Source organism: Caloenas nicobarica, chromosome Z (genome assembly GCF_036013445.1).
Source record: "Caloenas nicobarica isolate bCalNic1 chromosome Z, bCalNic1.hap1, whole genome shotgun sequence".
In the NCBI taxonomy this organism is placed as follows: domain Eukaryota; kingdom Metazoa; phylum Chordata; class Aves; order Columbiformes; family Columbidae; genus Caloenas; species Caloenas nicobarica.
The window spans coordinates 80403709-80430699 of NC_088284.1; the positions used below are offsets into that span (position 1 = coordinate 80403709).

Genomic DNA, 26991 nt, shown 5'->3' on the forward strand with positions numbered 1-26991 from the left:
CATGGAATGTTGGTTTCAAACAATTTCTTGATCAGGAAGGTTTCTTGGGTCTCCAGGGAGTTTCCTACTTTGTCAAAGTCGGTCTATCCATAAGCCGGGTTGTTGTGACATTTACTGGGAATGAACAAACTTGTGTTCCAGCTGTGCTGCGCACACCGACGAGTGGAATATGTCATCCTAGGTACTTCAAAACAGACAGTCTTGATTTTTGTTTCATTTCCTAAAGGACCCTCGTGGCAGGGGTGCCGCGATCATTTTTTTGCAGACCATCTTTAAGTGACAGGTTTCTATCCATGAAGCTGCCTTGCTCTGCGATGGGATGAGACTGGGTCTCACTAACATAACTTATCCTGTAGCAGCCTCAAGTGCTCTGTGTGGAACAGACGAGACAGCCTTTTTTTTTTTAATGATTTGACTTGTTTCGGTCAGGATGAGGGAGAGAAGCAAAGGAGAGCTATGCTAGCAAGGACACAGCTTTGCCAGGATAAACTTTAGACGCTGGTACTGCTTCTGCTGGTATTCATGACATTTATCAATTTGGTCTTATCTTTGTACTGATAAAAGATCTCAAAACTTTTCCTTCCATTTAATAGGCAAAAATGCTCATGATCAGATCTTATCAACAGCTCAGCTATTCAGTTGGGGTTTTTTTAGAATACTTATCTGTGTACTTTTTGGCATTCTTGCATGTATTAATTCAAAAGGTCGTTTGTACATCTCTTCCAAAACGCATTCGCGTGACTCTTGCAAGACATGTATGAACTGTTAGAACTAAAATGCAGATGGTCAGAAGTGGTAAATTATTTAAATTGCCTAAAACAGCGGCTTGGTGGAAGCTGATGTTTTCTTGAGTGTAGAAATTAAAGATTGAGTTAACCGCAGTCATTTGATGGATGCAGAGCTAATAAAATGCTGTGGCGTTGTGAAAGTGATGAGAACAAAGCTTGGCTTTATATTTGAATTGCTCTCGCCATTGCTGCTTGTTTTTTGTGGCGATGGTGTGGGTTTCTTAGTTTATTTTTTTTCTCACCCCGCAAGGAAAAAAAAAAATCTTAATAGTTGTCATTTGTAGTAGAAAGAGTTTTCTGACAAAAGTTTTGTAAATAAACTGAGATAAGGCTAGTGAATTAGTGAATGGTAACAGTCTAACCTTTAGTTTAGACTGAAGTCCGTCTTTGCCATATTTTGCAGTCTGTGATTTGCCACACATCTGCACTTGTTTTTAATTGATAGGGTACATGTTGCGATTAGGAAAGACTCTTTTCGGGCTGGGTGGTGGTCTGGTGACTCCTGTCGCTCCAAAGCAGGCTTTGCTGCAGTGGTAGCCGTGTTTGTCAGCTGCGAAACTGATTGTTACAGTTCACTTCTCGATTTATGCTTTTGGAAAATCCAGCTGGAAGCAAAGCCTCTGTAGGTTTAAAATACAACAATCTTCCAGGTCTGATGAGTCACCTCTGCTTCTGTTTATTTAAAGCAAGCACATTAGGGGAGAAAAGCTGATAGAGCCTCCACCCCTTGGGATGGTTCATTGGGCAAAGCAGGTCATCTGAAAAACTAATCTGTCTTAAAAAAATATTGTTTATTGGAAATAACCAAACTGGGAAGTTGAACCTGTAAAGATGTGGTAACTTTGAAACAAAGGTTTGGAGTTGTATCAATTTTGACTGGAAGCTTTTTTTAATTGCACAGGTCTGTTCTTGTGAGAGTAAACAAAAATCTTAAATTCTAAGGGCACCCATTGTTATTCTTTCTTCAGGTGGTATCACGGAAAACTTGACAGAACAATTGCAGAAGAACGTCTTCGACAAGCAGGGAAACCTGGAAGTTACCTTATTCGAGAGAGTGATCGGCGACCAGGTTCATTTGTGCTTTCATTCCTTAGTAAAACAAATGTCAATCATTTTAGGTGAGAATTAAATGTTTTATTTTAAAATACTATAATCTGTTTATTTTCGGTTTTAGAACACAATAGAGTACAAACAGAAATCAGTCATTGTATTATAACTGAATGTTTTTGACTATTGTTGCATGGTATGGAATTTTACTCACATTTAATTGTTTTAAAATATGCTGCTTTCAAGTTACTGTATAGGCTAAAGAACAAAAATGTGAGGAAACCAACAAAATCTGGATAGCGAAGCCTGTCTAAAGCAGTTGTGAATAGACTTAAAGCGACATTCAGATTTCATTAGTCAGTCACGGAGATTGTTTTGAATCTGTTCCATAGTAGCCATTGTAGCTCACAGGACATACTTAAAGTGCTAGCACATCTGGTTGCTTCCTAAGTTTTGTGGAAGGGAAGACAAAAAATTAAGAAGAAACAAAGAGATTATGTGTTTAATAATCTCGAGGTTTGCTGGAAACAGCTTTCAGTATGTGTTAGAATTAGTTGTTCTAAATACAAGTAGCTCTGTATCCAAAGTTGTAACTAGGATTCTCTTACCATTGCCAAACTGAGTACATTAGAAAATCCATTTATTCTTTATTTTAAATGAGATGTATTCTGAGAAGAGCTTGAAAGTTAGTCAGGTAGTGGAGTGCTGCAGTGTAATGTTCATCTTCACAAAATACGTAAGCAAATGTTTCTTCAGCAGTAGAAGAAATCTTTGTCAGTTGTCTTGATAGCAACAAACTAATTCAAAGCAAATTCTTCGACTTCAGAAAGTGGGAATTATCCAGAACATCAACATGTGAGCCACTATGTGTTTGGTTTACAAATGGAGGGAGTTTTTGGTTGCATCTGCTGTGTGATGAAGTTTATGTCAATGGTGGATCAGGACCTCTGAAACAATTCTCTTAAATGCAGCCAATGTAGCACACAAATAGTATCTCATGTCTGAGAGTTGCCATCTGAGCTATCAATGTCAGCTTCTCAGTTATGCTCAGACTTGTTTGGGAACTGCTTATTGTGTCACAGTAGCAGAAAAGTAAACTCTGCTAATATTTGCTTTCTAGTGCTATTTTAGAGTCCTGGATTATTATTAATAATTTCTTTTGAAGCCAGTATCACACAATTGGCTGTTGGTTCATGCCCCTCATAAAAGTGTTTCTGGCATCTCAGATAGAAAATAGTCTAATGATTTTGGCTTCCTTTAAGGAAGGGTTCCTTACAATATTTTCAAACCACAGAGAATCCTTAGTTCTGACATCTGTAAAACACATGGAGATAAATATCCAAAGGGAATTAATTTGTTAGTTAATACTGGTCTTCAGAGACTGCACATGTTTTAAGTTTCATTCTTTGGTAAGTGCATATTTCAGTTTGTTATTAGATAGGCAAATGTTACACTCAGGAACCTGGTCAACCTCGGGAATGGCAGCGTTAATTTCAAACAAATGTAGGGATGGTTCTTCTGTGTCCCACAGAGCAGAACTGATGTTTCCACCAAAGCCTGATCTTTGCCAACTGTAGCCGACCCAGCATGGGTGAAACTTCCATTGCTAAAAAGTGTCCCTCATATTTTTTTTCCTAAAAGTGTTACTTTTCACATTAAACTTTTCATAGGTTTCTGTGCAACTGAAATCCCAACATTTTAAAGTTTCTTAAGCTCTGTTGCTTCTTTTGGTGCCTCTTGGAAGTTGCATACAGACGTACGTGCTCATGAAGCATAAGATAGGTTTATAGCTTATGAATCTGTCAAAACTGAATATTTTTTTCATTGGCGTGTTACCTTTTTTGGTGAATCAGTGACACAAAATATTTTGAAGGAAAATATTTGTCTTTTAATCTTGTCCTTCAGACTTTTCTGTGATTACAGAAGTCTCTTTGCATTTGCAAGCTTAGTGTGCTGAAGAGGTTTCAGTTAAGCTTGAAATAATAATGTGAAACACTAAATTTGAAATGGTTTTGTAAGCTTTTTTCTCATTAGTTAGCCAATTCTTAAATTGAGTATAAGGAGATACTTTGATTATTCCAAAGTAATTTCTTATCTTTTAATATGGATGTTAAACTAACTGTAGGAAACTGACTAATTTTTGAAAGTGTTTTTCAGCATTGTATAATCAAATCAAAGTTATTTGTTGTTAAAATATTTTACTAGTTTGTTGAATTTATATAAGCCTGTCATAAAAGGTGTATGTCCTGCATGACACAAGTAATAATGCTGTTGTGTCTACTAGTGCATTATTTCAGTCTCCAGGACATTCACTATTACTTTTTTGTGTAGTTTCGTTTAGTTTCGACAGATGTACTGGGTTTTTTGTGAATCAGCACTTCCTTTAGAGTCTTAAAAAACTGGTGTATCATATGATATATATCTGTAATTTTTGATGAAATATTCATTAGCTAAGATTGATTTACATGTTTATAGAGAACTTGTAATACTGCATTTTCCTGAATGTAGACACTGCTTTAAAAACTAATTATCCTAATTTCCTTTTTCTTTAAAAAAGGCAAAAATTTTTCTTCTGTCAAGCTTGTGGTTTTTAATTAACAGGATTATTGCCATGTGTGGAGACTATTACATTGGTGGACGTAGATTTGCTTCACTCTCGGACCTAATTGGTTATTACAGTCATGTGTCCTGTTTGCTGAAAGGGGAAAAGCTCTTATTTCCTGTAGCACCTCCAGAGGCAAGTAGTAAAATTTTATTAAGTGTCATTTACTTAAGTATTAGTATCTTTAATCACCATTCATAGTTGTCTTTGAAAAAAGCATTGTAGCAAGTTTCCTGTAGTTGTAGACAGGTTCAGCATATGTTGAACTATAAAGAACATAAAAATGCATTCTTACTGATACAAAGTAATGATTAAAAAAAATTGCTATTTAATGAAAATGTGTAATGAGAGTGCTAGATGTCAGATGTTGCATTTATCTCCAAGTGTAGTAATAGGATTGCAAGTAAACAGATGAAAATGCACAGTTCTTGGCTAGCAAAGAGCACTATTGTAATGCAGCCTGTACTGTTTTGTGATATTTTCTGTATCTAACAGTGGTTTCAAAATATGCATCCTGGAAATTTCTGAAAGATTTCTGAAAATGTGGCTTCTTTCACATGCCTATGCTTAAAACAATATAAGTAATTAAAATAAAACAAAACATGGCATAGTGCCACCCCTAAACAAAACCCAAAACCTAAATAAAGTTGCTTCTCAATATTAAACTGGAAATTTCTACTCTGAGTGGAATAAATTTTAAAAGTATACTTCTATGGGAATTATTTTATTGGTAGTTTATTTTGAAGATGATAAATATCCATTATGTATCATGCTACAAGATGAAACAAAATGAGAGCTTTCATTGCTAACTGTCAGTTACCCTTTTCTAGCTCTCAGTGGTTTTGATCTTTGAAAATTTAAAATAGGCAAGGGGGATATAAGTGACTATGACCAGAATAGCATAACACTGGGAAGGATTCTACACTCAAAAGAGAGAAAACTATTATCTCTTTTCTTTTCTCTTAAATTGTAGCCTGTGGAGGACAGAAGGCGAGTTCGAGCAATTCTACCTTACACCAAAGTGCCAGAAACTGATGAAATAAGGTACATTTTGATAATAGTAGCAATTGTGAAATGGTCAAGACTATTTATAAATACTAATGATTTAAGTGTGTGTTCATACACAAATACTGTCCAGTCTGGACTTAACATGGTGATGTTATAGGATGCTGCTGCTCTTGGTTTTTGTTGTTGGAAATAGTAATAAGACTTTTTATTCCCAATATATTTGTTTGTGCTAATTGTAAGGGAAGTTACATTAGGTTTATAGTAATGTTATGGTTTTGAATTGTATTTTATAAAGCCCTACATTTTTCTCCAAGAGCGCAAATTTGTGAATGAAAGAATTCTGTGCAGAAATACCTCGTGTGAGTACGTGAAATAAATAAGCTAGGCTTTTTTCCTGAACTGACTGCAGAACTAATAGCAGATAAATAGTTCAAGCCAAACCAATTCTAACCACTAGAAAGACAATGTGAGCATTGACTACTCATAAATATAAGATACAGGAATAAGAAAAAAGGTGCAATGTTAAAAAAGCTTTGCCTTTGATGTCCTAGTATTTATTTTCTTACCTGTGTTTATGAAATTGGTGACTATGTCTTCTAAGTTCTCTATCCATAAAATGAGCAAGGATGATTTTCCCTTCCCTTCTTGTCCCTCCCTCCTTTTGGAAAGAGTCTGTATCAAACAAATAATACTTTTAAATGTATAATCTCCCATAATTTAGAGATCTTAAAAAATGTCTGAATTGCGGGCCTGTCTCTTCTATTCTCATAGTTTACTGTTAACTGTTACTCTTGTTCTAACATTGGTAACTCAATAATTTCTTAGGGCTTGTCTGTAGTCCCCACTTTTCTTGCATTTTCATGACATACTATGTGAAAGGAAACAAAACCAACAGTCTTGTACCCAACAGAAGAGGATGTGCTGAGTACTTGGAATTCATACTGCCTTTTTTTTTTTTCCAGATGGAAAAGTAGGAGGATTTGAATGAGATTTGTAGTAATTTCTAATCTGTCTAATGAGACTTGGTTTCATAAGTTGATTTAACACCCGAATTGAATTGGGAATTGGCTTGTTCTTAGGAGTATTAGCCTAAGAAATAAAGAAAGGTGTATGAGAGCTTTATATCCTCATTGGGGTGAAAATCTATCCCAAGGCTCACAGTCTAGTCATGTCTGACCTCTCTGAAGAGCTCTGTAAGGATATTCATCTCTCAGGTTATGTTTTTCTAAGCAGATGAGAAGAAGGTGGTAAGAGAGGGAAGGGACTCACTAACTGCATATTGCAAGTAAAGCTTCCTACTACGTGTAAGAATAAAAAGATAGATTGAGTCCATGAAGTGTCGTATTGCACCTGCCCACTTAAGAGGAAAAAGCATTTTATTACTTCGGTATCGTATCAAAAATTGTAGAAAATGATACCTTTTCTCCTTGTTTTAGGATACAGCTAAAATGCGAAATTATTTGCTTGGTTTTTGAGGTCCACATGGCTAAAATAATTCTGTTTGTGGCATAGCTGGGACCAAGCTTATCAGTTTGTTTTGGGTGAAATTAATATGCTTTTGAAGACTTTATGCATTTCAGAGAATCTTGACTTAAAATTTTTGATATCAGAGTTAAAATTTAGAAAGTTTGAAATATTACAGGTTTAATTTCAGCCTGTGTTCCATGCAGTAATTTATTCTTTGTAATACAGCTGATGGAGGGTGCTCTTGCTGTCTGTGGCCCATTTTTAGGATTTAGGTTCATTCGCAGCTGAATTTATTCCGTGTTTTCAGTACTGCTTTGTTTTTTGGTTTAAAATTCTTGGTGTTTGCTTTGTGCTCAAATTAATACCTTTTTGGTTAGCCTACCTCAAGTGAGAAAAATGCCACAGAAAATTGCAATGTAATTTTGGACTGAAATGGTATTTAATGAGCTTCAATACTCTATTGCTGTCTCCTGTACCCTTATGTGTCATCAAACTTGATTGAGAAGTCTTGCTATACTACAGTAAAAGGTTTTTCTGTGACCTGAGTTTGCGATAACACTTAAGGAGCAAATTACACTAACCTTCCAGAAATGAAACTCCCTTAGACATGTTAATGCTTCTCATTTATGCATTTCTTGTAGCTAATTGCGTGGCTTCTCTGGTAGCTATTCTGTACGCTCTTTGTAACACTTGTCTTCAAATGTGAGAATATAAATAATAGGTATTACATAGGCTTGCATTATACAGTGTTAGTTTTCAATGAAAGGAGTATTATTTTCTTATAGACTATTCAGGGTATCTCTTGCTATTTTACTTACATTTAGTATTTAATCCTTCTTGATAAAAGAACAATATTGCTATCTCTTAATATGGTTGTGGTGTTTTATACATCCTTAGTGCACTTTGAAGTTGACAGGACTGAAATATGTATTAGATACTAAATGTAAATTGAAAGTATAAATACTCATATATAGTAGCAATTTAAACTGTGAAGAAAAATGCACATGGTGTGCTTGGGGTATCAATTAATGCATTTTTTCATAAACAGTTTTTTTCAAATATTTTGCTTAAATTATACTCAAGAATTCATTGTGTTCATTAAACTTTGTATTATGATTTTATCTCTGATTTAAATCTTGCTGTAACTCTCTTCAGTTTCCTTAAAGGAGACATGTTTATTGTCCATAATGAGTTGGAAGATGGTTGGATGTGGGTTACAAACCTACGAACAGATGAACAAGGTCTTATTGTAGAAGACCTGGTAGAAGAAGTGGTAAGTAATTTTATACTCAAATTTCTTAAATGAGATTTTCTGGTAAAATAATATTGAAATAAACCAAAACTAGTGACATTTAATTGCCCATTTTCCAGTTATGTGCTTTTCTAAACCTAGTAATTTGATCTACTAGCTTTAAAGTACTAAACAAACCTTAAAGCCTAATTCAGTGTCCAAAAAGTGCTTATTCATGTGTTGTCCAAAGAGAAGTACAAATGAACGGTACTGTAAATTTACTAGGTCGAGTTAACCTCCAGAAAGCTGAGATTTTAGGAAGTTACCACTTCTAAAGAACAACTTGAAACATGTCACAGGCAATTCTCTGAAATAACATATTTTGGCTGAATTTCCACTTAGTGAATGAGGAGGGAGACTTCATAGAACTGCAGTAAGCCCTTTAGATCAAAAATGTCTCAGACTTCTTAATGTTTTTTTCTACAGAAGGTCTTAACCTATGAAGTTTTTTTTTTTTGAACTGAGCTGTACTGTTGTCATGCACTTAATATGTTAATTTTCTTATTAGGGAAGAGAAGAAGATCCACATGAAGGCAAAATGTAAGGATTTTTGTTTTGTTATTAAAAGCAATCATAACTATTTGTAAACTTCAGCTATGAGATTTCCCAACTTTGGGGAAGGTGAACGAAAGAGATTTATTTTTTTTCCATCTCAAGACTTTTTTCTATACTAGCTGCTGAAGATGCGTGGATAATTAATGTGAAAGAGTCCTGTAATAGGTATGCCTTTTGCTGATGGGTTTTGCAGTGTTAAAATCTTAAATGAGTCCCTGTAGGGTCACTTTCAGCCAAAATATGTGCAATGGAGTATTTTGTGAATGTAGTGTTTGCCTTAGAGGTAAAGTTTTTTCAGTTCTGCACAACTGTAAATTCTGGGGAGAGAGCAAAATACCATTAGAAAAATAAAAGTATGATACCATGTCCTGGAGTGCATCAAGCACAGCATTGCCAGCCAGGTGAGGGAGGGGATTGTCCCAAAATTTATACTGGAGTTCTTTTCTGGTACCTAAAATGCCATATTTTTAGCTTTCCTTTAAAGGACAGACTAAGCTGTTGTAGCATGTCAAGCTGTTCTGTATAGTCATAAGTATCTGGGCAGAGGCTGCTGAAGTATTTTAGGACACTGCTCTGACACAGAACTCTGAGAAGGTACAAGGTGTGGGCTCAAAGCAGTTTGTATTCAATAAACTGACAAAACTAGGTTTTATTTCCTCACTTCCTGGCAAAATTCAGTTTGAGTTTCTCTGTACAGTGTTTAACCTCCTTGTTTGAGCTTTGGATTTCATGATTCAAGTAAATTGCTGTATGAGACTGACTTCAAATTATGCCTATCAGATTATCTACCATTTAGACAACTCATTTTCATCTCTAAACACAGCTGAATTTGAACTGCAACTTCAAGTGTTGGACATTTTTATTGAAATTAATTGATTTATATACTCGTTAGTGTTAGTTTTTTTCATGCTGTTGGTAGAACAGAATCATTGAGCAACATAATGATTATCTCATCTATATGTATTAGGTCTTTTTAAATAAAGATCAATTCATAGGTGCCAGAGCCTTGGATGTCACCACAGCCAAAAAAGAGAGCTGGTATTCTTGCTTTCTAATTTTTCTCTTCATCTTTGTTAAGATGGTTCCATGGGAAGATCTCCAAACAAGAGGCTTACAATTTGCTGATGACAGGTACTTGTATTTCCGATTGAAATACAGAGGTAGTGAAATAGCACAAAGTGATCCTGTTCATATTAAAGTGTGGCAAAACTTCCTCTTATATGTGAACATATATGAGTGTCTTAGTCTGACCAGCCTCTGTGGTTGTCACCTTGGTAGAAAACTACATTTGAAAAAAATATTGTGGTTTTGAGTATTGAATATGTTCTCAAGTACAGTTGCTTTCATAATTTTTGATTGAAATAATTTTTAAAATTAATAAATGCATAATAAATTATTTCACTTACTGATGTCTTCATCATAAAGCTGTAGAGAATATGCTTTTATATACCTAAAGGAAAATATATTGCAAACTCTTTTAGCCCTTTCATAGGGCAAATATTTCTTTAAATGAAAACATCAAGATTTCTGACTCATCTTGCGAAATAGCATACTTCAAATATTAGAAAAGAAATTGTTAATTTTTGAAAACATGTTGCCCAACTTTTTTTTTGCATGCTCTTGTAAAGAGGTGGCAAAAATGTGGCTAGGCTGAACCATTTTGCATTAGTTTTGGCAGTTTATTACTATTTCGTCTAGTTTGAGGTCACTGTTGGAACTTACCTTATAGACTTTGTATTTCAGATGTGCAATTTTTGCTAATTTATGTGGAAATAGATTTGACAAGGACTCATATATAACACTAAGAAAAATAACAATATTATGATATCTTTTCAGTTGGTCAGGTGTGCAGTTTTCTGGTGAGGCCTTCAGATAATACACCTGGTGATTATTCACTTTATTTTCGGACCAGTGAAAATATTCAGCGTTTTAAAATATGTCCGACATCAAACAATCAGTTTATGATGGGAGGCAGATACTACAATAGGTGAGTTTTAATGCTAAGAGGAATCGTGCATATTTTATATTTGTGTAAAGGATTTATATAACTTGCTCCTGATAATCATTTACTGCTATAAGACTGTAGTTTTCATACCTAACTTGCTTAGTAGTTACTTGTAACTGAGCAAATTCTCAAAGCTTGCAGAAGCCTAAGCGTACCTTGTTTATTTTAAAGAGTTGTCATTCTGCAAACTAGTTTCTTCACACTATAAATGGTAGATTGTATGTATCGTCTGTGAATCTGTAACTAAGAGAATGCTCTGTCATGGAAGCTACTGTTTGTATTCTTGTCTATTTGAAAAGGGAAAACAAAAATGTTAATTTTATCTGAGAAATTCAATAGGGTTTTCAAATAATAGAAATGGGTATTTACAGGAACAGCGAAAAATACTTTTGTTGTTGAAAAACTAAATTGTGTTGTAATATATGTGTGATACTTGGTTCAGAAGTACAGATCACTTCATTTAGAGCAAACTTGGGATGCATTTGGTTTGCCATTGGTACAAAAAAAAGTTATTTGTACAAAAAGAATAAGAAATAACAGGAGATATGTTTTCCCTTTTGTGGGAGAAGATATCAATACAGCTCCAGCCTTGATAATCTTGGTTTTAGAGTTGTAGATGCAAGACTTCTCAGTAGTGAAAACTCATCTCCCGCTTTTTAACGGAGGCTGTTGCCTCCCTCACAAAATCAGCACTTTTCCAGACTTGCTCACCTAGAACCAGGGCATTCTTCATCCCAATAGAGAATTTCTCTCGCTTCCAGCTTGGCTTCTGAGTGGGTAGAGATCCAGCAGCTGGTGTGTCTGAGGAAATGTCGAGGTCTCCTAACTAAGAAGTTCAGTGGATGCTGGTGTGAGGCTAAACAATTGGAACCTTATGAACCTATGCATATCCCCCACCCAGGCTGCTTGAATACCTTCTGCATTAATCAGTCTGGCCTCCAGACATCCTCACTGAAAACCAAGCTAGCTGCAGTTTCAGCCTCTCATGAAGGTAAATTATCTTTTGCCCATTTTCTAGTTAAATGGCTTATTAGGAGGATGATAGACCAGGAGCCCCCACCCTAGGTAAAATGTCAAACTAACGAGCAAATTACTGGAGCTCTGAATAGTCTCAAATGGTTTTGCGGCATTGAATAGTATACCTTCAGAAAGTTAATAGATTAAGTAAGTTACTGCTTGAGATCACTTTAGAATACAGTGCTGGGTTCACTTGAGGCATGTGTATAAATTACATTTATCTGAAGAAGGTTCTTTCCATGGTGTTGAATGGAAAACAAGATCTTACAGTTAAGCAGCACTAAATGATGACAAAATGCTTTTAGGTTTTTTTTATATTTTAATATTTTAATTTTTTCAATAGTTTGCAGAGATCTTCCTCAGTGCGAGAGGATCTGCACAGCTTTAAAAGGCTTACTTTTTGTTGCACGTTTTGGTGGATTACTGCTACATTCCCAGGCTCACATTCAGTCACATATTAAGCTGTTTCCATAAATGCTCTCAAGGTATCTCCTTTGAAATCTGATACTACTATTAGACCACGTCTTTACAGAATTATGTTTGGTAGGAGAGTATATTAAATACTATCTTACAGGTTTTGTGATGGTATTTGGGGTAAAAAAAAAATGAAATCAATCTGCTCTTTGTTTTCAGAGTGTTGATTTGATTACAGCTGTAGTCTCAATAAATTGTAGACCACAATTTTCCATACAGAAGTAAGAAGCTGAGGGATAGTAAGGAACCACAAAATGAAAGAACTTGTTTTTTTTTTTTTCTCTGATACATTTTATGAATCCAGACGTGGGACTGGAACCACAATAACCTGCTGCTTGTATTCCAGAAGTTATTCTGTGTGATCATAGGGAAAGAGGTTCTGGGTACGTCTCGGGAATCTCATAGTCTGTGCTGCACAGGAAGACTTATTTTTCCACCAGCCTTTTCCTTTTGCTTGTGCTCGCACCACACTCCGTATGTAAATAGCTTAAAATTTCTGTTGATAAGTATGACTGACAGGCCGTGTTTGCAGTCTGTCATGCTGAGGTCTGCTTTCATTATTTCATTCTCATGTATCAGTTCTGCAGAACAGCCTACCCTGTAGTCTTTTATCTTTCCACTTCAAAGGCAAATGTATAGCACCTATATTACATACATATCGGGGAAATTATTTTGACTACATAAAAAAAGGAATATTTTCCCCCAGACTTCAGTAAAGCATTTAACTTTTGTGATCTTTTTGTTTATTCCTTGTAAAACATTTTCATGGAAAAATTGTCACAGCCAGTTCTTGGTGGCTGTGCTGAGCCTGGCTGGGGTAGTGTTAATTTTCTTTACAGCAGCCTGTGTGGTGCCACGATTCAGATTTGTGGCCAAAACAGTGTTGATAACACACCAGTGTTGTGGCTCTTGCTGAGCAGTGCTTGCACAGTGTTGAGGCTTTCTCTGTTTTCCAGAGGCCCAGATTGACCAAAAAGAGATATGCTCAGCAATAAGAAACAGAGGGGATGTTTTGTCTTCCAAGGCTGATGTTGCTCAGACTGTCTGGGGATCAGTCTGCTCGTGAGGGGTGGCGAGTGATTGCTTTTGCATCACAGGTCCCCCCTCCTTCACTTATTAGGCTCTCTTTATCTTGACCCACAGAGTTTCACCACATTTATTTTTTCCTGTGTTCTCCCCTGTACTGAGGGCAGGGGATGAGCAAGCACTGCAGGGTGTTTATCTGTTGGCTGGGGTCAGGCCTTTTAACCCCACTCTCTCTCCCCCTTTTCTTCAGCTTTTATTGCTGAGTGTGGGGTTATGTGGGAGAGAATATCCCTTTGGCTGGGTCAGGCCAGCTGTCCTGTTGTGTCCTGTTCCAGCTCCGTGCCCACCCCTGCTCTGCTTGCAGGGGAAAAAGGAAACCCTGGACACTGCAAGTGTGGCTCAGCGATAATCAAAACACTGGTGTGCTATCAACACAGTGTTTCAGTTGCACATCTAAACGCAGCATTGCGTGGGCTGCTGGGAAGAAAATTTACTCCACCACAGGCAGGCTGCATGCAGTCTTGATTTTTGTAGCTGTGTAATGAGATCTCAGTCCAAAGATGTGCAGTTGTGGGTGTACTGTGAGGGTGATCGAACACTGGAACAAGTTACCTGGAAAGGTATGGAGTCTCCATCCTTGGAGATGCTCAGGATGTGATTGAAGAAGGGCACAGAGCAACCTGGCTTTGTTGAGCTGGCTTTTAGCTGAGGACTTGGCCTAGGTGTTCTCCAGAACTGCTTTCTGTGCTCAGCTGCCCTGTGAATAACTTCATATGCAAGTTTCACAAGTGTTTTTATGTAATGTTTCAATCCTGATTTTAGAACATGTGGCAGGAAAGGCATACCAGGCCATTTCTCCTGTTTTTATCTGCCTTCTTTCTAAAATTCAACCTACATAACAGGTAGCATTCAAAAAAACCTGTAAAATCAGGGGGTCTTCTTTGTGATTCTGTGTCACAGGAGATGATAAGAAACATTGGCCCAGTAGTTGAGAGACTGAATGAGCTTTCAAATTATCTTGAATTTGAGACAGCACAGTTGGAAAAATTAGTAGACAATTCAAAGATAATTTTGTTTCAACTGGCGGACTCATCTGTATTGTGATATGCTGGAGAATGTGGGTTTAACATTAATTCTTCGTAATTTAACAGTAGTGTTGCTTAGTTCTGCTTTCTGGATTCTTTGTTATTTGAAATGCCAGCTGTTGGAATAACTCTGAATTCACTCTTTTAAGTATTAAAAAAAGTGATACTGCTGCTGGTGGTGAGATACTTCTAAAATCATCCAAGTAGTTGAGATCTGGGGAACCTAACAAGCCATATGCTGAGCATTTTAATATCACCAAAGTTACTGTAATGTAGTATTGAGATCCATCTTTATTTCTGTATGTCAGACCAAGTTTAAAAACTTTTTCAAAATCCATGCTTACTTACACCATCCTTGATGCGTTTTGTGCAAGTAGGAGTTTTGTTTCTGTCAGACATTGAAAAAGGCTGGTTTTCATTTTCCTGTCCCCTAGATAAGTTTTGTGGTCAGTCTGATTTCACGCTTGACGTCTTACTCGTTAGATAACTCCGATCGCTTGCAGATTCCATGTTCTGTAGTGTACTTGTCTGGAGATACCTGGTATCTTTGTGTTCTCAGCATTGGGTTTGTTCAGGCTTTTGGTAGGGGAACGCACAAGTGACCGTCTGAATCGAGTTCGCTTGTGGGAGGAGAGGGCTGCAGAGCCAAGACCTTAGTCACTCCATCGAGGCAGAAAGTCCTAGGCTATATTAACTACAAAAGGGAGTTTTCAAATACAACTGAGTTTATTCTTCAGCCTGTTTTACGAAATTGGAAGAAATTAGGCACCCGCTCCTAATATTGAGGAACTCCTGCTGGCATTTTTAACCCAGGAAGGAGAGAAGGCATTGACAGTCAAGGTATTCTTGATATGATGAATGAGTAAAATCATGTAATGCTGTTTTACTTACTACAAGGTGTTTGTGGTACCTATTGAACATGCGAAATATAATGACTGAATCATTATTTTCTGTAGTGTGGCAAAGTTTAAATTTTTATGCAGAAAACGGCATATGCAGATTGCATCTTGCTAAAAATTGAAATAAACCATTTGATTGCAGCAGTAGTGAAATAAAAATTCATTTCAATCTACAGACCAGAAAAAGAAAAAATATTTTTGGGAAGATTGTTTTATCAAGTGTGCACTAGTTCATAGCTTTAGAATGAGCGAGAGAAAGGCGAATCTTGCTATTGCTTTATTTAAATGTTTTCGAGATTATTCTTAGAGTATCAGATATTGTTCTTGTGGTGGACGCAACTGTATCCAGTTGTAACAGGTCAAAGATTTCATTGCTACATGCTTTGTTTATTATCTGTGCACACACAGCTTGAGTATGTGTGAAGTGAGAAAACACACTATTTTTTTTGTGCTGAATTATTTAGTTTTGGTGGGGTTTTTTTAGGTTGATATTTTGCGTATGAATGATTAATTTCTATTGATGTTCATGTTGCTGTTCTTTATTATGGTGTAAATTTCAGTAACTGCAAAAATAAGTTAGAGTAACTCGAAAGTCTTGAATTTCCGATTGTATCTATCACTACTTCTCAGCCTCCCAAATGCAATTGTTATCTGAATCTGGTGATTAAAACGCAAGCTTTCCTGTAAAGGAGTGTTATCGATAGAGTATTTAATTTAGCAGGATAGCTCAGTGATTTCTGAGTTTAATCTGTATAAGCTCTGCTACAAATCTTTTGTTTTCCACTCCTGTCCTCCTAGAAGGAAATGGTTCTACACATGTGGCATCTCCCATTCCCCTTCCCTAGTTACTCTGGGACTTCGAAAATTATTTGCAATGAAATAGCAATTTTCAGCCTGGTTGAAGAGCTGGTAATGCACATGCACTACTTGACTGTGGTAGAAGCAGTGTCCTCATTTAGCATTTTAAGTAACTAATTAAAATATTTTGCAGAGTTTAGAGTTAATACATGCTGAGTACAGTTTTGTGAACTTTCTTGACTTCAGTATATTAGTAAATTCTCATTGCTACAAATGAGATTATGATGTTTAACACTTGATTTTATTAAAACTGTGAGAAAGTTTTCTGTGGTTTTATGCACATTCTCAAGCAGAGCAAAATCTAACCTGTTTAACATTTTAATCCTCTTTTTCTTATTGGAACAGTATTGCTGACATCATTGAGCACTATAGAAAGGAACAGATTGTAGAGGGATATTACCTTAAAGACCCTGTTCCCATGCAGGTAAGATTTCATCTCTGGGCATTTGTTGGTGAAGACACAGACATAATCATCATCAAATCAGTTTATAGTATGGGAACTGAATTACAGCAGAGATACCCATGATAGTAAAACAGTATCATCTCCTATTTTAATGTTTTTAGCATGTGTTTCTTTAGTTTTATCCTCAAATGCGTTACCTTACCAAGGGGTCAATATAAAACATGGTAAGCTCTCTCTGTCCTGATGTGTTCATCCTCTGCCCTGTCCCACTTGCTCTGGTCCCTGGCTCAACCTTAGTCCCGTGTTAGTGAGAACCAGGCTGCCCCTTCTGTTTCCTGTGTCTGGGGTTTTTCTTTTGCCAGAGGAAGGCTGTATGCATGGAAAAGCTTCAGGGATTGTTGCAGGGCAGGGATTGCAGGGTTTGTTCTGGAGCACTCTTGCCCCGTAGCAGAAGTTCATTCCAAGAGACCACCAGTAATAACCACACCACATCATCTAGCTTTTCATAAGCTTATAGTTAGTTATAAAGTATACATGTATATTTTGTTGCCTCTCTGTTCCCAGACTTTCAGTGCTTAGAAGTTTAATTTCCTCCCTAAATAGAGTTATGGTCAATTCATTCCCCTTTGTGAGATCTCTTAATATGAGAACATTTCTTCTTTTTTCCTGTAGCTCACTAAGTGTACTAAAGCTGATCCTGTCCCTTTGTAAGGTTCTCATAGTTGCCATGCTGACAACCATTTTGGTGCCAGCTCTCCTTTTCTAAAATGTCATGTACCAGCACAGGTGCAATCGCTCACCACCTCCCACAAGCAGACTCATTTCCAGGTGGTCTCTGAGCACTGGTCACCCAGGAAGACAACCCCTGCACCACCCCAAAACATGCAGCTTTATTGCAGATCATGATGTTGTATGGCAGGGAATATCCCTTTAGTCAGCTGTGTCTGCTGTGCCCCCTTCCAGCATCTTGCCACCCCAGCCACCTCGCTGAGGAGAAAAGGGGGCAGAGTGGGAAATGGAGAAGTCCTTGACTCTGTGCAAGCACTGATCAGCAACAGCCAAAATGCTGTTGTGTTACCAACACTGTTTTAGTCACAAAACTAAAACACGGTACCACAAGGACTGCTGTGATGAAAATTAACTCCATCCCTGCCAGACCCAGCACATTGTCACAACCACATTATCTCATAGCTCAGTCCTCCCGTGAGTGACACAGCTGTTCAGGTTTCTCATTTTCTGTTTTCTAGTGGTAAGTATCAACAGATGTAACTTTTCTGTTGTACTAGTAGACTTACACACTGTTCTTATGACCTTTTGTATACTGCTAATTGTCTTGATCATCAGTGCTTCCCATTACCAAGCACAAGCAAATAAATGTGGTTGGGACAAAAAGCAAATATGAATACTGAGATTGCTTCTCGGAAAGCTTCACTGGTAACTTCCTTCATGCTCCATCATTCTTCTTGAATCGTGGCAGTAATTGTCTTCATTTTACCTTTTTGCGTATGTACTTACAGTTCCTGTATTAATAATCTCTGCATTGACTAATTTTTCATGTGAGACTACTTCAAATTCCTTTAACATATTCAGAAATATTTGTGACTTTCTTTGTTTAAAAATTTAGTGGTCACTGGTACAATTAATGTTCAGCTTTGTCACGTTCTGTGTTTTTCAAAAAGTCTTGCATACTTTTAACGTCAGTCTGATTGACCTCCTGTGTCTAATATGAAATACACTTAAAAGTATTTGTCACCAAATTTGTTATTTTGCACACTGCTCCTTATGTTGTGGAAATTATCTTGAACTCATAAACATCTGTATGTTGCTTCCATTGTAGGTCGTGTAATTCCTGTTGGTATTACCGAAGTAGTTTTCATCTTTTTTTGTTCCAGATCATAATTCTTGTAGATATATAAGCTGGAAGAAAAATGGAATATTTAATATAAGACAGTTCATACGTTACTGTTCATCTCGATGTTGTTCTCACTGCTTGACAGTCTTGCTTTTCAAGTTCTCTTACGGCTAAAGAACTTTTGCCGATCAGCTTACTCAGCAAGGTCAAACTTGGTTTGGCTTTTGGCCATTCTCATTTGTTACTTGCATTCCAGATCCTACAGTTTTATGTGTGAATTTATCCTTTTTCTGTTTCCTGTTTTGGCTTTTTTTTTTGTCTTGAGTTCTACTCAATTAGGACACATGAGTTCTAATGAGATTAATGAGGGACTGTGCAACTTTGAGTGAGTCGGTTTTAATTGAGATTATGCATGATTACTCCGTCCCAAAAGCTTTGATTGAAGACAGGTAGAAGCTAGATAAATCTTTAAAGAATTGCATAAATTTAATAGAAATCATCATGAAAGATCCTGCTTTTTATTTAGCATGAAAAATACGCAATGGTACTTTGTAGAAAGTGGTCTTTATTGAAAACTTTTTTCTTTGATAATTATGGAAATATGCAAATAGTTGTATTACATTTCTACCAAGGGTATCGTATGAAAAATAATATTGCTTTATTAAAATGCATTAGAGAACAGTAGTAGTGAGTTGGTAGCATTCAGTAAGATGATGCTGGTTGGAGCTTCATAGTATGCAATTTTTAATGGCGATTTGTAAACTTAATATACGTTTTTCTTACCTGTTTACCAGCACCAAGAACAAGTGCTTAATGATACACTGGATGGCAAAGAAATCTACAATACAATTCGTCGGAAAACAAAGGATGCTTTTTATAAAAATATCGTGAAAAAGGGTTATCTTCTGAAAAAAAGTGAGTTATGTTTATTTTTTGGTACTTAAAAAATGCAGATATGGATTATGGAATCACAGAATATCTCAAGTTCCATAAGGATCGAGTCGAACTCCTTGCTCCTCACAGGACTATGTAAATCTAAACCATGTGACTAAGAGCATCATCCAGACACTCCTTGAACTCTTAACAGGCTTGGAGCTGTGACCACTTCCTTGGGGAGCCTGTGCTAGTGACTGACCCCCGTCCCAGTGAAGAACCCTTTCCCAATGTCCATCCTGAACTTCCCCTGAGAGCTAGAATAGTATAAATCTCTACATTCATTGGAGAGTGCAGCTGATCTAGTTTTGTTATTCCAAGTTAGGCGTGTTTCAAATTTTAAATTTAGAATGTATATTCTGCTCTACAAAATACATTGCTACTTTTCTAGGGTTCTAACACTGACACAGTCACCATAACACACAGGAATACATTGACACACAAATACATATTGATTCAACTCAACACTGAAGAATTGCTGTTGAGCAAGTCTTAGAAGTTCTGAGTAAGCTAGTCCCTTACCAAGTGTTACATTTCCACTATTTAAAAAATCAGCACTAATGGAAACAGAAAACCTATCGATAGTAAAATGTAGGCAAATGGCAGAGCCCCTAACTAGAAGGGTGAGTTACAGTCAGTAATCTGGACACCAACTGAAAGTGAGAAGGTATGATTTTAAATATAGCTAAATATGAGAGAGACATTTAAAAACTCAAACCACTCCAAACTGTAGACCCTCTGAGCAGAACAAGGAAATCATCCCTTCTGTTGAGAAGGATGATTCTGAGAGAATGTGTAGAGGGATGTCATAGAGTGAGGAATCAAATAAGAATTTATTGAAAACCATTAGCTAACAGAGATAATGAGATACTTTAAATGTGCAAACCAGGGTACTGAGTAGGTGTAGAGAGATGCACAAAGCTGCATATGGAACAAATTCAATAAAATCACTCTTCCATCTAGGTGACAGAGTGTAATAACTGGGTGTTAGATTTGTCTGTTCATAACAGTGCTGCTACTCCTTTATCGAGGCCTATGGTGGATTTGTGATGATCAGAGTATAAAATTAAGGCTGTAAGGTTTTTTTTTCCCTAAATGGTGTCATGCCTTATACATTAATTAGTTGCAGAAAGTTCCTACTGTGTTGTAGTTCAGAGAACATTTTCTCTGAACTAAGTGGAACCAGACAAATTCTTAGATATAGTAGCATTTGTAGCATGCTTCTGATTTAAGTTTGCATATAGCGTATTCCCATATCTGTTCTTCAGCCATATTGCTTTTAGATGCTGTAATGCAATCTGTTAAACATCGGTCAGAGTTTGGGAGTAACTTTCTCATGGTGAGAGTCCATTTCTTAATTAAAATTGTAATAAATGGGGAAACAGAGCATCATTATTTGCAAACCGTGTAGATACAGAGTCTTAACACTGCCAGGAACTCACTGTCCAAGCAGCTTATCTGCACTTGCTTAATTCTCTGGAAATTAGTGAAAATGTCTGGCGAACCTTTTGCAACTCTACCTGCATCTCTGAAGAGGGTCTGGTTTTAGCCACATGTTGCAAAAAATTGAATATGTGTACTGATATTATAACTTTAGTGTGATTACCTATACATTGTTCTTCTGTTTGCAATTTGACAAAAATGTTACTCCCCTGTTTTGTTTCCTGCCTTTACAAAATTTATAGTTTCTTTTAAAGAGTATTGTAACTTTTTGCTTGACTTTTCAACAGGTAAAGGAAAGAGGTGGAAGAACTTGTACTTTATATTAGAGGGAAATGATGCCCAGCTTATTTATTTTGAAAGTGAAAAACGAGCCACAAAACCTAAAGGACTAATAGACCTTAGCGTGTGTTCTGTCTACGGAGTACACGACAGTTTGTTTGGCAGGTAGGACGCTGGATTTTAATTCTCACATGTGCAGCGGGAGACTCCACTGCTGGTTTGGGACACGTGCAAGACATGGGCAACATGTCACTAGCAAGCGAGTAGCCCTGGCTTGTGTTGTGGCTCTTGGTTCGTACAGAGAACCCGTAGTTGGTGTGGAGTGCAAGAGAATATGTAGGCAGATGTACCTGGTGAATAGTAACTCGTTTAGCCATGGCAACTCGATTGCTAGCAACTGTACATAAACAACATCTAGTTAGAAATTTTAGAGTTTAGTGTTAAAGTTTTATTGTGAAATAAGATGTGATGATGGTTTGAGCTTTTTTGCGTTGTCACTTTGGAATATTGAGTGCATTAATTGTTCCACGTTTCATTTTACAGACACTCAAGATTATAATCTGAGGAGTTTAATCCTTTTGAACGAAGAATTGACAGGATAAAGAATTCTGTCAATTCCAAAATATCTGCATTTTTTTGATAGGTATTTGAAATCAAACTTGGTTAGATGGAGTCTTGAAGTGTTTTTCTATTTAATAACAAGTACTATTGTTAAATTAGACCAATTTAGCAGTATACTAGTTCATAAAAGTCAACAGCCTCAGAAATTGTTTTCACACAATTACTGTTTTCAGAGACAATTTTCACATCAAATCTTATTTACTGTAATACTTTGATATTCAAAATTCATCAACTTTGAAGGATGTGATATCAGCAAAGAAGCTGAGAATCAAAAGTCTTTTCAATATTGTTAGTAACGAACAAGAAAGAGTTTACATATTTGTTCATCGATAGTTAAAAAAAAAAGCCTCTACTGTCCTGAATTATAACATCATGTGGAAGAAATAGGTTCACTTACTCCTACAAGAGTTAGATAAAAATTGTGGTTATCCTGTGGATCTTAATATATTAAAAAATATGTATAGTCAACTTAGTTGTGTGAGAGAACTTCGAGACACTTAAAATTAGTGTCATTTCTTAAGATGCAGGACTGGTGCTTTTGTTTGATCTGTTGTGTTGCTGTTTTTTCGTTGTTTGGGTTTTTTTAAAATAATTTTGAAAAAAACCTCATTAAACTAATGGAATGAGGAGCATAAATTTAGGTAAAGGGTACCAGAACAGTAATAAAAAAACCCTACTGAAAGATTCCGTGTGTAAGTTGGCAATTATACAGGAAGCTTTGCTGTATATTGTAAACAAGCAATATTTTGGTTAACCATGACTGTCTCTTAAACAGCTTTTAAGAAACACTGTGCTGTAAGTTAAAGTTGGACAGTAAGTGGCACTAAATGTGGCAGGAGATGGATGGTCGCACCAGCTTAAGAAACTCTTAGTGAGGAGCTGCAGCTGAGATGAAGCTGCTCCTGCATTTTGAGTAAAAACTGCATTTGCCCTTGTCTCAGAAGTATGTTGAAGGCTGTAGCTTTGCATGATTCTTTTGTGGTAATGATTTAATTAACCCCAGACCTGGCTACATCCCTTTTGCTGTGTCAGTGCTTCTGCAGGCGCTGAAATCTGGGGGGGAACTGGAGACTGAAACTCCTTTGCAAGAGAAGTGCGATACTTCATGTAAACACTGGGTTTGGGAGAACTAAATTTTCTTGAGCACAGTGTGGGAGATCATGAGTGAAGTGTGTGCTTTAAGTAGCTTGTAATTTAACAAAACTATTTTTTTTTAATTGACTTTTTGGCAAGTGAGGTACACAAAATGGCAAAGACACTATAATTGCATTTCGGGTTGTAGAGGTTTGTGTCACATATATTCAATGATTGATTTGTGATCTGATACACATTTCATTACTCAAAAGAACCATGGGACACATTCAGATAGAGAATTCCTTATGTTAATATTGTTTCCTGAACTCCTGGAAGAACAAATCCTTAATGTAAGATTAATTGGTTGGGAACTAATGCTGAACCTCTCCTGCTTTTCAAATCTCTAGGAGAAGTCCTTGTTGACTTGTCCATTACCAGATGCCTTTTTTTGCCTTGATTGTAAGTCAGCATACACGCCTGTGCAGTATAGGCCATTCTAAAAGTTTCTCAATATTCCAAAACAAATTAACAATACTGTTGTTTTCTTAACATGAAATAATACATTCAAAACAAATGGAGTTTTGAAGCACTGGGGAATGTTCTAGTTGGAGTTCTTCCTCTTTCTGTGCGTGATGATGCTACATGTGCAGAAGGAAGAACTGAGTCAATGATCCTTACAGACAGCAGAAATGTATTAGTTCAGTGTAAACTTCGTTTTGGCACAGATCAACAAGTGAAAGTGTCTGTTATTTTTACAGAGATTAATAAAACTTATATTTATTTTGTTTATTTTTAAGGCCAAACTGTTTTCAGATAGTAGTTCAGCACTTTAGTGAAGAGCATTACATCTTCTACTTCGCGGGCGAAACTCCAGAACAAGCACAGGTGAGAGTTTTTGTTGGTAAATATAATTTAAGAAGTAACTTTTTGTCTTGTGGTGTTTAATGATATTGTCCTCCTTGAAGCAGCTTGCATGTGTATCACAAATAGTGGCTGTGTCTACATTAGCAGTTGTTAAAATAGAGTAGAAGTGGATCTGTAAGGGGAACGGTTTGTGTTGAAAATCCAGCACCTCTGTTACCTTCCCTTGGGAGTTTTAATTTGGACAAGTTCCATTAGTTGGCATCCTTTAGTTGCTAGCTCTCTAGTGGTTATGTTTGCTGATTAGGAATGGTAGGATAGGAGCCTAACTCTCTCAAGTTGAATCACCAGCAGGAGATGAGATGAGAAAATGTCCTTATTTATTAAGGTTGCAGCTCTGAAAGTCCACAGCCCCGAAAGATACTTGTTCCATCAGAAGTTAAGCTTTGCATTTGATTTTGAGTGGAATTAAAGCTGTTTAGAGTACTCATAATAGACTGCTATTCACCAGAGCATGAAGGCTATATAAATTAAGTATTCTTCTTATCCTCTATGTAAAGGAAAGTGCAAATTTTCTTGTTAAATTAATGCACATTTGTAAAAGTTGCTGAGATGACATCAGAATGATGTACCATTTGTCACACAACTTGTACTGTCTTTGAGAATCAGTGTGCTGGACAGTAATTGAGAATATATACCTTGATTTCCACATTCATCACTGTACATTTGTCACATCTGCAATGTCTTTTGTGTTCTAGAAATTAAAGGAATTAAGAATGTGTAGAAGACAGAACACCCTGTCTTGTTCCCTGAACATTTTGTGTAATCTGCTTTTGGTTTTGATCTGCTTAACAGGCTGTTCACTGCATTTATACAGAATACAGTTGGTTTTTTTAATAGTACGGCTTTGGCCCAGAAAAGTTTATAGATATTTCTCTTTTGAGAAAGTTCAGCGTTCTTTACTTTGTAACATTAGAAGAATAGTTTTATTTGCATATTGAGGCTCTCTTATTGTGTGATAAATAAATATGAAAGCTGTGCCATCCTATGGAGTGCATGTTGTTTTTGTTGTTGTGTACAAAACAAAAGCAAATGTAAGCCGCAGCCTCACGTGCTGCTGTCGTTGTTCTCACTGCGGCACGTGTTCGTTCTCGCTGCTGTAAGATTTGACATTTGACGGGAAAGGTTTTCCTGCCATGAGTGAGTACAGAGGCATACTGTGCATCCAGGAAATATTTATGTTGGGATATTTAGGAGACAATTGTTTCTTCACTTGCTCCTTCTGAGAATACAGAAACGAGCTACTGAAGCTTTGCGATGCACAGCTGAAAGCTTTTCCTTTCGTGGAAGGTTTTGAAAGCTGAAACCTGACTTGCAAAGTGGTCCAGCTGAGAACAGCTGCAGGACATGTTCCTGTAACTTTAAATACTGTGAAGGGTAGGGTTGAGACAGTGCTGTGGCTTTTTCAATGACATTTTAAAACTGTACTTTGAGAATACGTAGCAGGTCTTTGAGATACAGGCTTAAGGCTCTTGGTCAAAACCTAAATTTTGTGCTTTGTAAGAGAATGTGGCTATAACAAATCTTCCACCTTCCAAAGGCCACTTGCAGAGCTCCTCCGTTAGCAACTCTCTCACGCTGCACTGACTTTTTCCAAGGTGACCCGGCGAGCTCGCAGTGCCTCTTAGCAGCTTATTTGTTAAAAAAAATACACACAAAGGTTCTACAGTCAGTTTGGTGTTAGACAACCTGTTTATTTCCTTGTTCAAAATGGAATCCATCCACTCTGCTATACGCATTTGTGAGCAGACAAAGCAGGGAACGTTGAATATATGCTCTATGTTTCTCTGTTAATGTTGTTTTAGTTTTTGTTACAACTGCCATACAGAAGTACTGGAGAGAATGATCAGAACAGTTTGGCTAGTTAACTATAATTTTCTCAGAAGCAAACAAGTTTCGCTTCATTTTATATAGCATTTGTAATTTCATGTAGTGTTACTAGACTGGAAAATTGGAAAAGGTCACACTGTATATCCATTAGTAATGCCTGATATTTCTAAAAGAGAAAATGGTTCAGATTTGCAAATCCTTTATTATGTTTTGCTCAGTAAAGGTAAGAATTTTGCTTTAATATTCAAACTTGCATACTCTGGAATTACGGAAAACTTAGGTTTTGCCAAGCTAAAGGGAAAACATCATGTACGCTTTTTAGATATGTCTGTTCACTGCAAGAAGCTGTATCTGACTTTATTTTATTACATTATCCTGTGTCCTTCCCTCTTAGGACTGGATGAAAGCTCTGCAGATGTTTTGTAGTTTAAGAAAAACCAGTCCAGGAACATCAAATAAACGTCTACGTCAGGTGAAGCTGATATTATGGGCTTGGTGGTGCATGGGGAGGAGTGTTTTGTCTCCTAGTTGCAAAACAATACTGATAAATATCAGAATTTTCCTTTCAACAGTAGTAAATCCTGCATGTACTTACTTTCCCTTTTGGAGTTACGCACTACCCTTGTGAAACCAATGAGAATGACTTACACTTTGTTAAAATATCTACATACCTAGAAAGTAAAGTGGCTTAGGCAATCTGCATGTTTATTGCTAGGTATTATTTTCTGACTACATTTGAGTAAAAGTGTAAAGAAGTTTGTATTGTCTTCTAAAATTTACCACGTACAGGAAACTTTAGAAATTTGACAGACTTAATGTGACATGTAAACAAAATACTCATTTAATATTATGCATTTGCAGTAACAAATACATGCTGAACCGTGCTTATGGCTTAATTTCTCTTGGCCTCTTAAAAATGCTGAATGTGTGAGAATTTCCTCAGAGGTATACAACAGATAGTCAGAAATGGCTTAGTCTGTAATGGTTGGAGAATAACAGGAAAATATGTCAAATGCTTTTGAATGTTAGGAATATTGAATATAGTTGTTTTAACACACAGTAGCAAAAGGAATAAAATAGGATGTTTTTCAGGACACACAGCTGTTCTGTAGTTAAGATGTTCAGATAATTGTAAAAAAATAAACCAAGTTAAGTGAATTAACAGATAAAGTATCAGGTGAAATTGGAGGCTTCAAGCTGCAAAAGCAAAGAGTGCAACAATCTGAAATAATTCTTTACTTCAAAAAGTGAAAAAAATACCCATCTACCTAAAGAAATAGAATGTAATGAGTTGCACAAGGGAATTTTACATAATCTGTTAGGAAAGCACCAAATAAGCCATTGTGTTTAGAATTGTTCATGGCTCTCACTCAAGGTGCCAGTCTTTGATTTCAGTAAATTTTTTCATAGAAAAGTCAGTATTTGCAAATTTTAATGCCTCAAACATTTTTTTAAAAGAAGAAAGCAATATGCCTTAAAAACATGGGGCTGGAACTTTGTTTTGAGTAGTTAT

General features: G+C 36.5%; 1 protein-coding gene across 3 annotated transcripts in view; it reads left to right on the top strand.

Annotated features, from left to right (window-relative positions):
* Nucleotides 1–26991, top strand: part of RASA1 (RAS p21 protein activator 1) — a 59957-nt gene that overhangs the window by 14265 nt on the left and 18701 nt on the right. For all 3 annotated transcript variants that reach the window (XM_065655703.1, XM_065655704.1, XM_065655705.1), the window contains exons 2-13: nucleotides 1757–1906; nucleotides 4437–4572; nucleotides 5411–5481; nucleotides 8068–8185; nucleotides 8712–8743; nucleotides 9837–9889; nucleotides 10595–10745; nucleotides 16468–16546; nucleotides 19172–19292; nucleotides 21041–21197; nucleotides 23525–23612; nucleotides 25873–25950. In XM_065655703.1, the coding sequence (XP_065511775.1) occupies nucleotides 1757–1906; nucleotides 4437–4572; nucleotides 5411–5481; nucleotides 8068–8185; nucleotides 8712–8743; nucleotides 9837–9889; nucleotides 10595–10745; nucleotides 16468–16546; nucleotides 19172–19292; nucleotides 21041–21197; nucleotides 23525–23612; nucleotides 25873–25950 (1234 nt within the window). The remainder of the gene's footprint in view (nucleotides 1–1756; nucleotides 1907–4436; nucleotides 4573–5410; nucleotides 5482–8067; nucleotides 8186–8711; nucleotides 8744–9836; nucleotides 9890–10594; nucleotides 10746–16467; nucleotides 16547–19171; nucleotides 19293–21040; nucleotides 21198–23524; nucleotides 23613–25872; nucleotides 25951–26991) is intronic.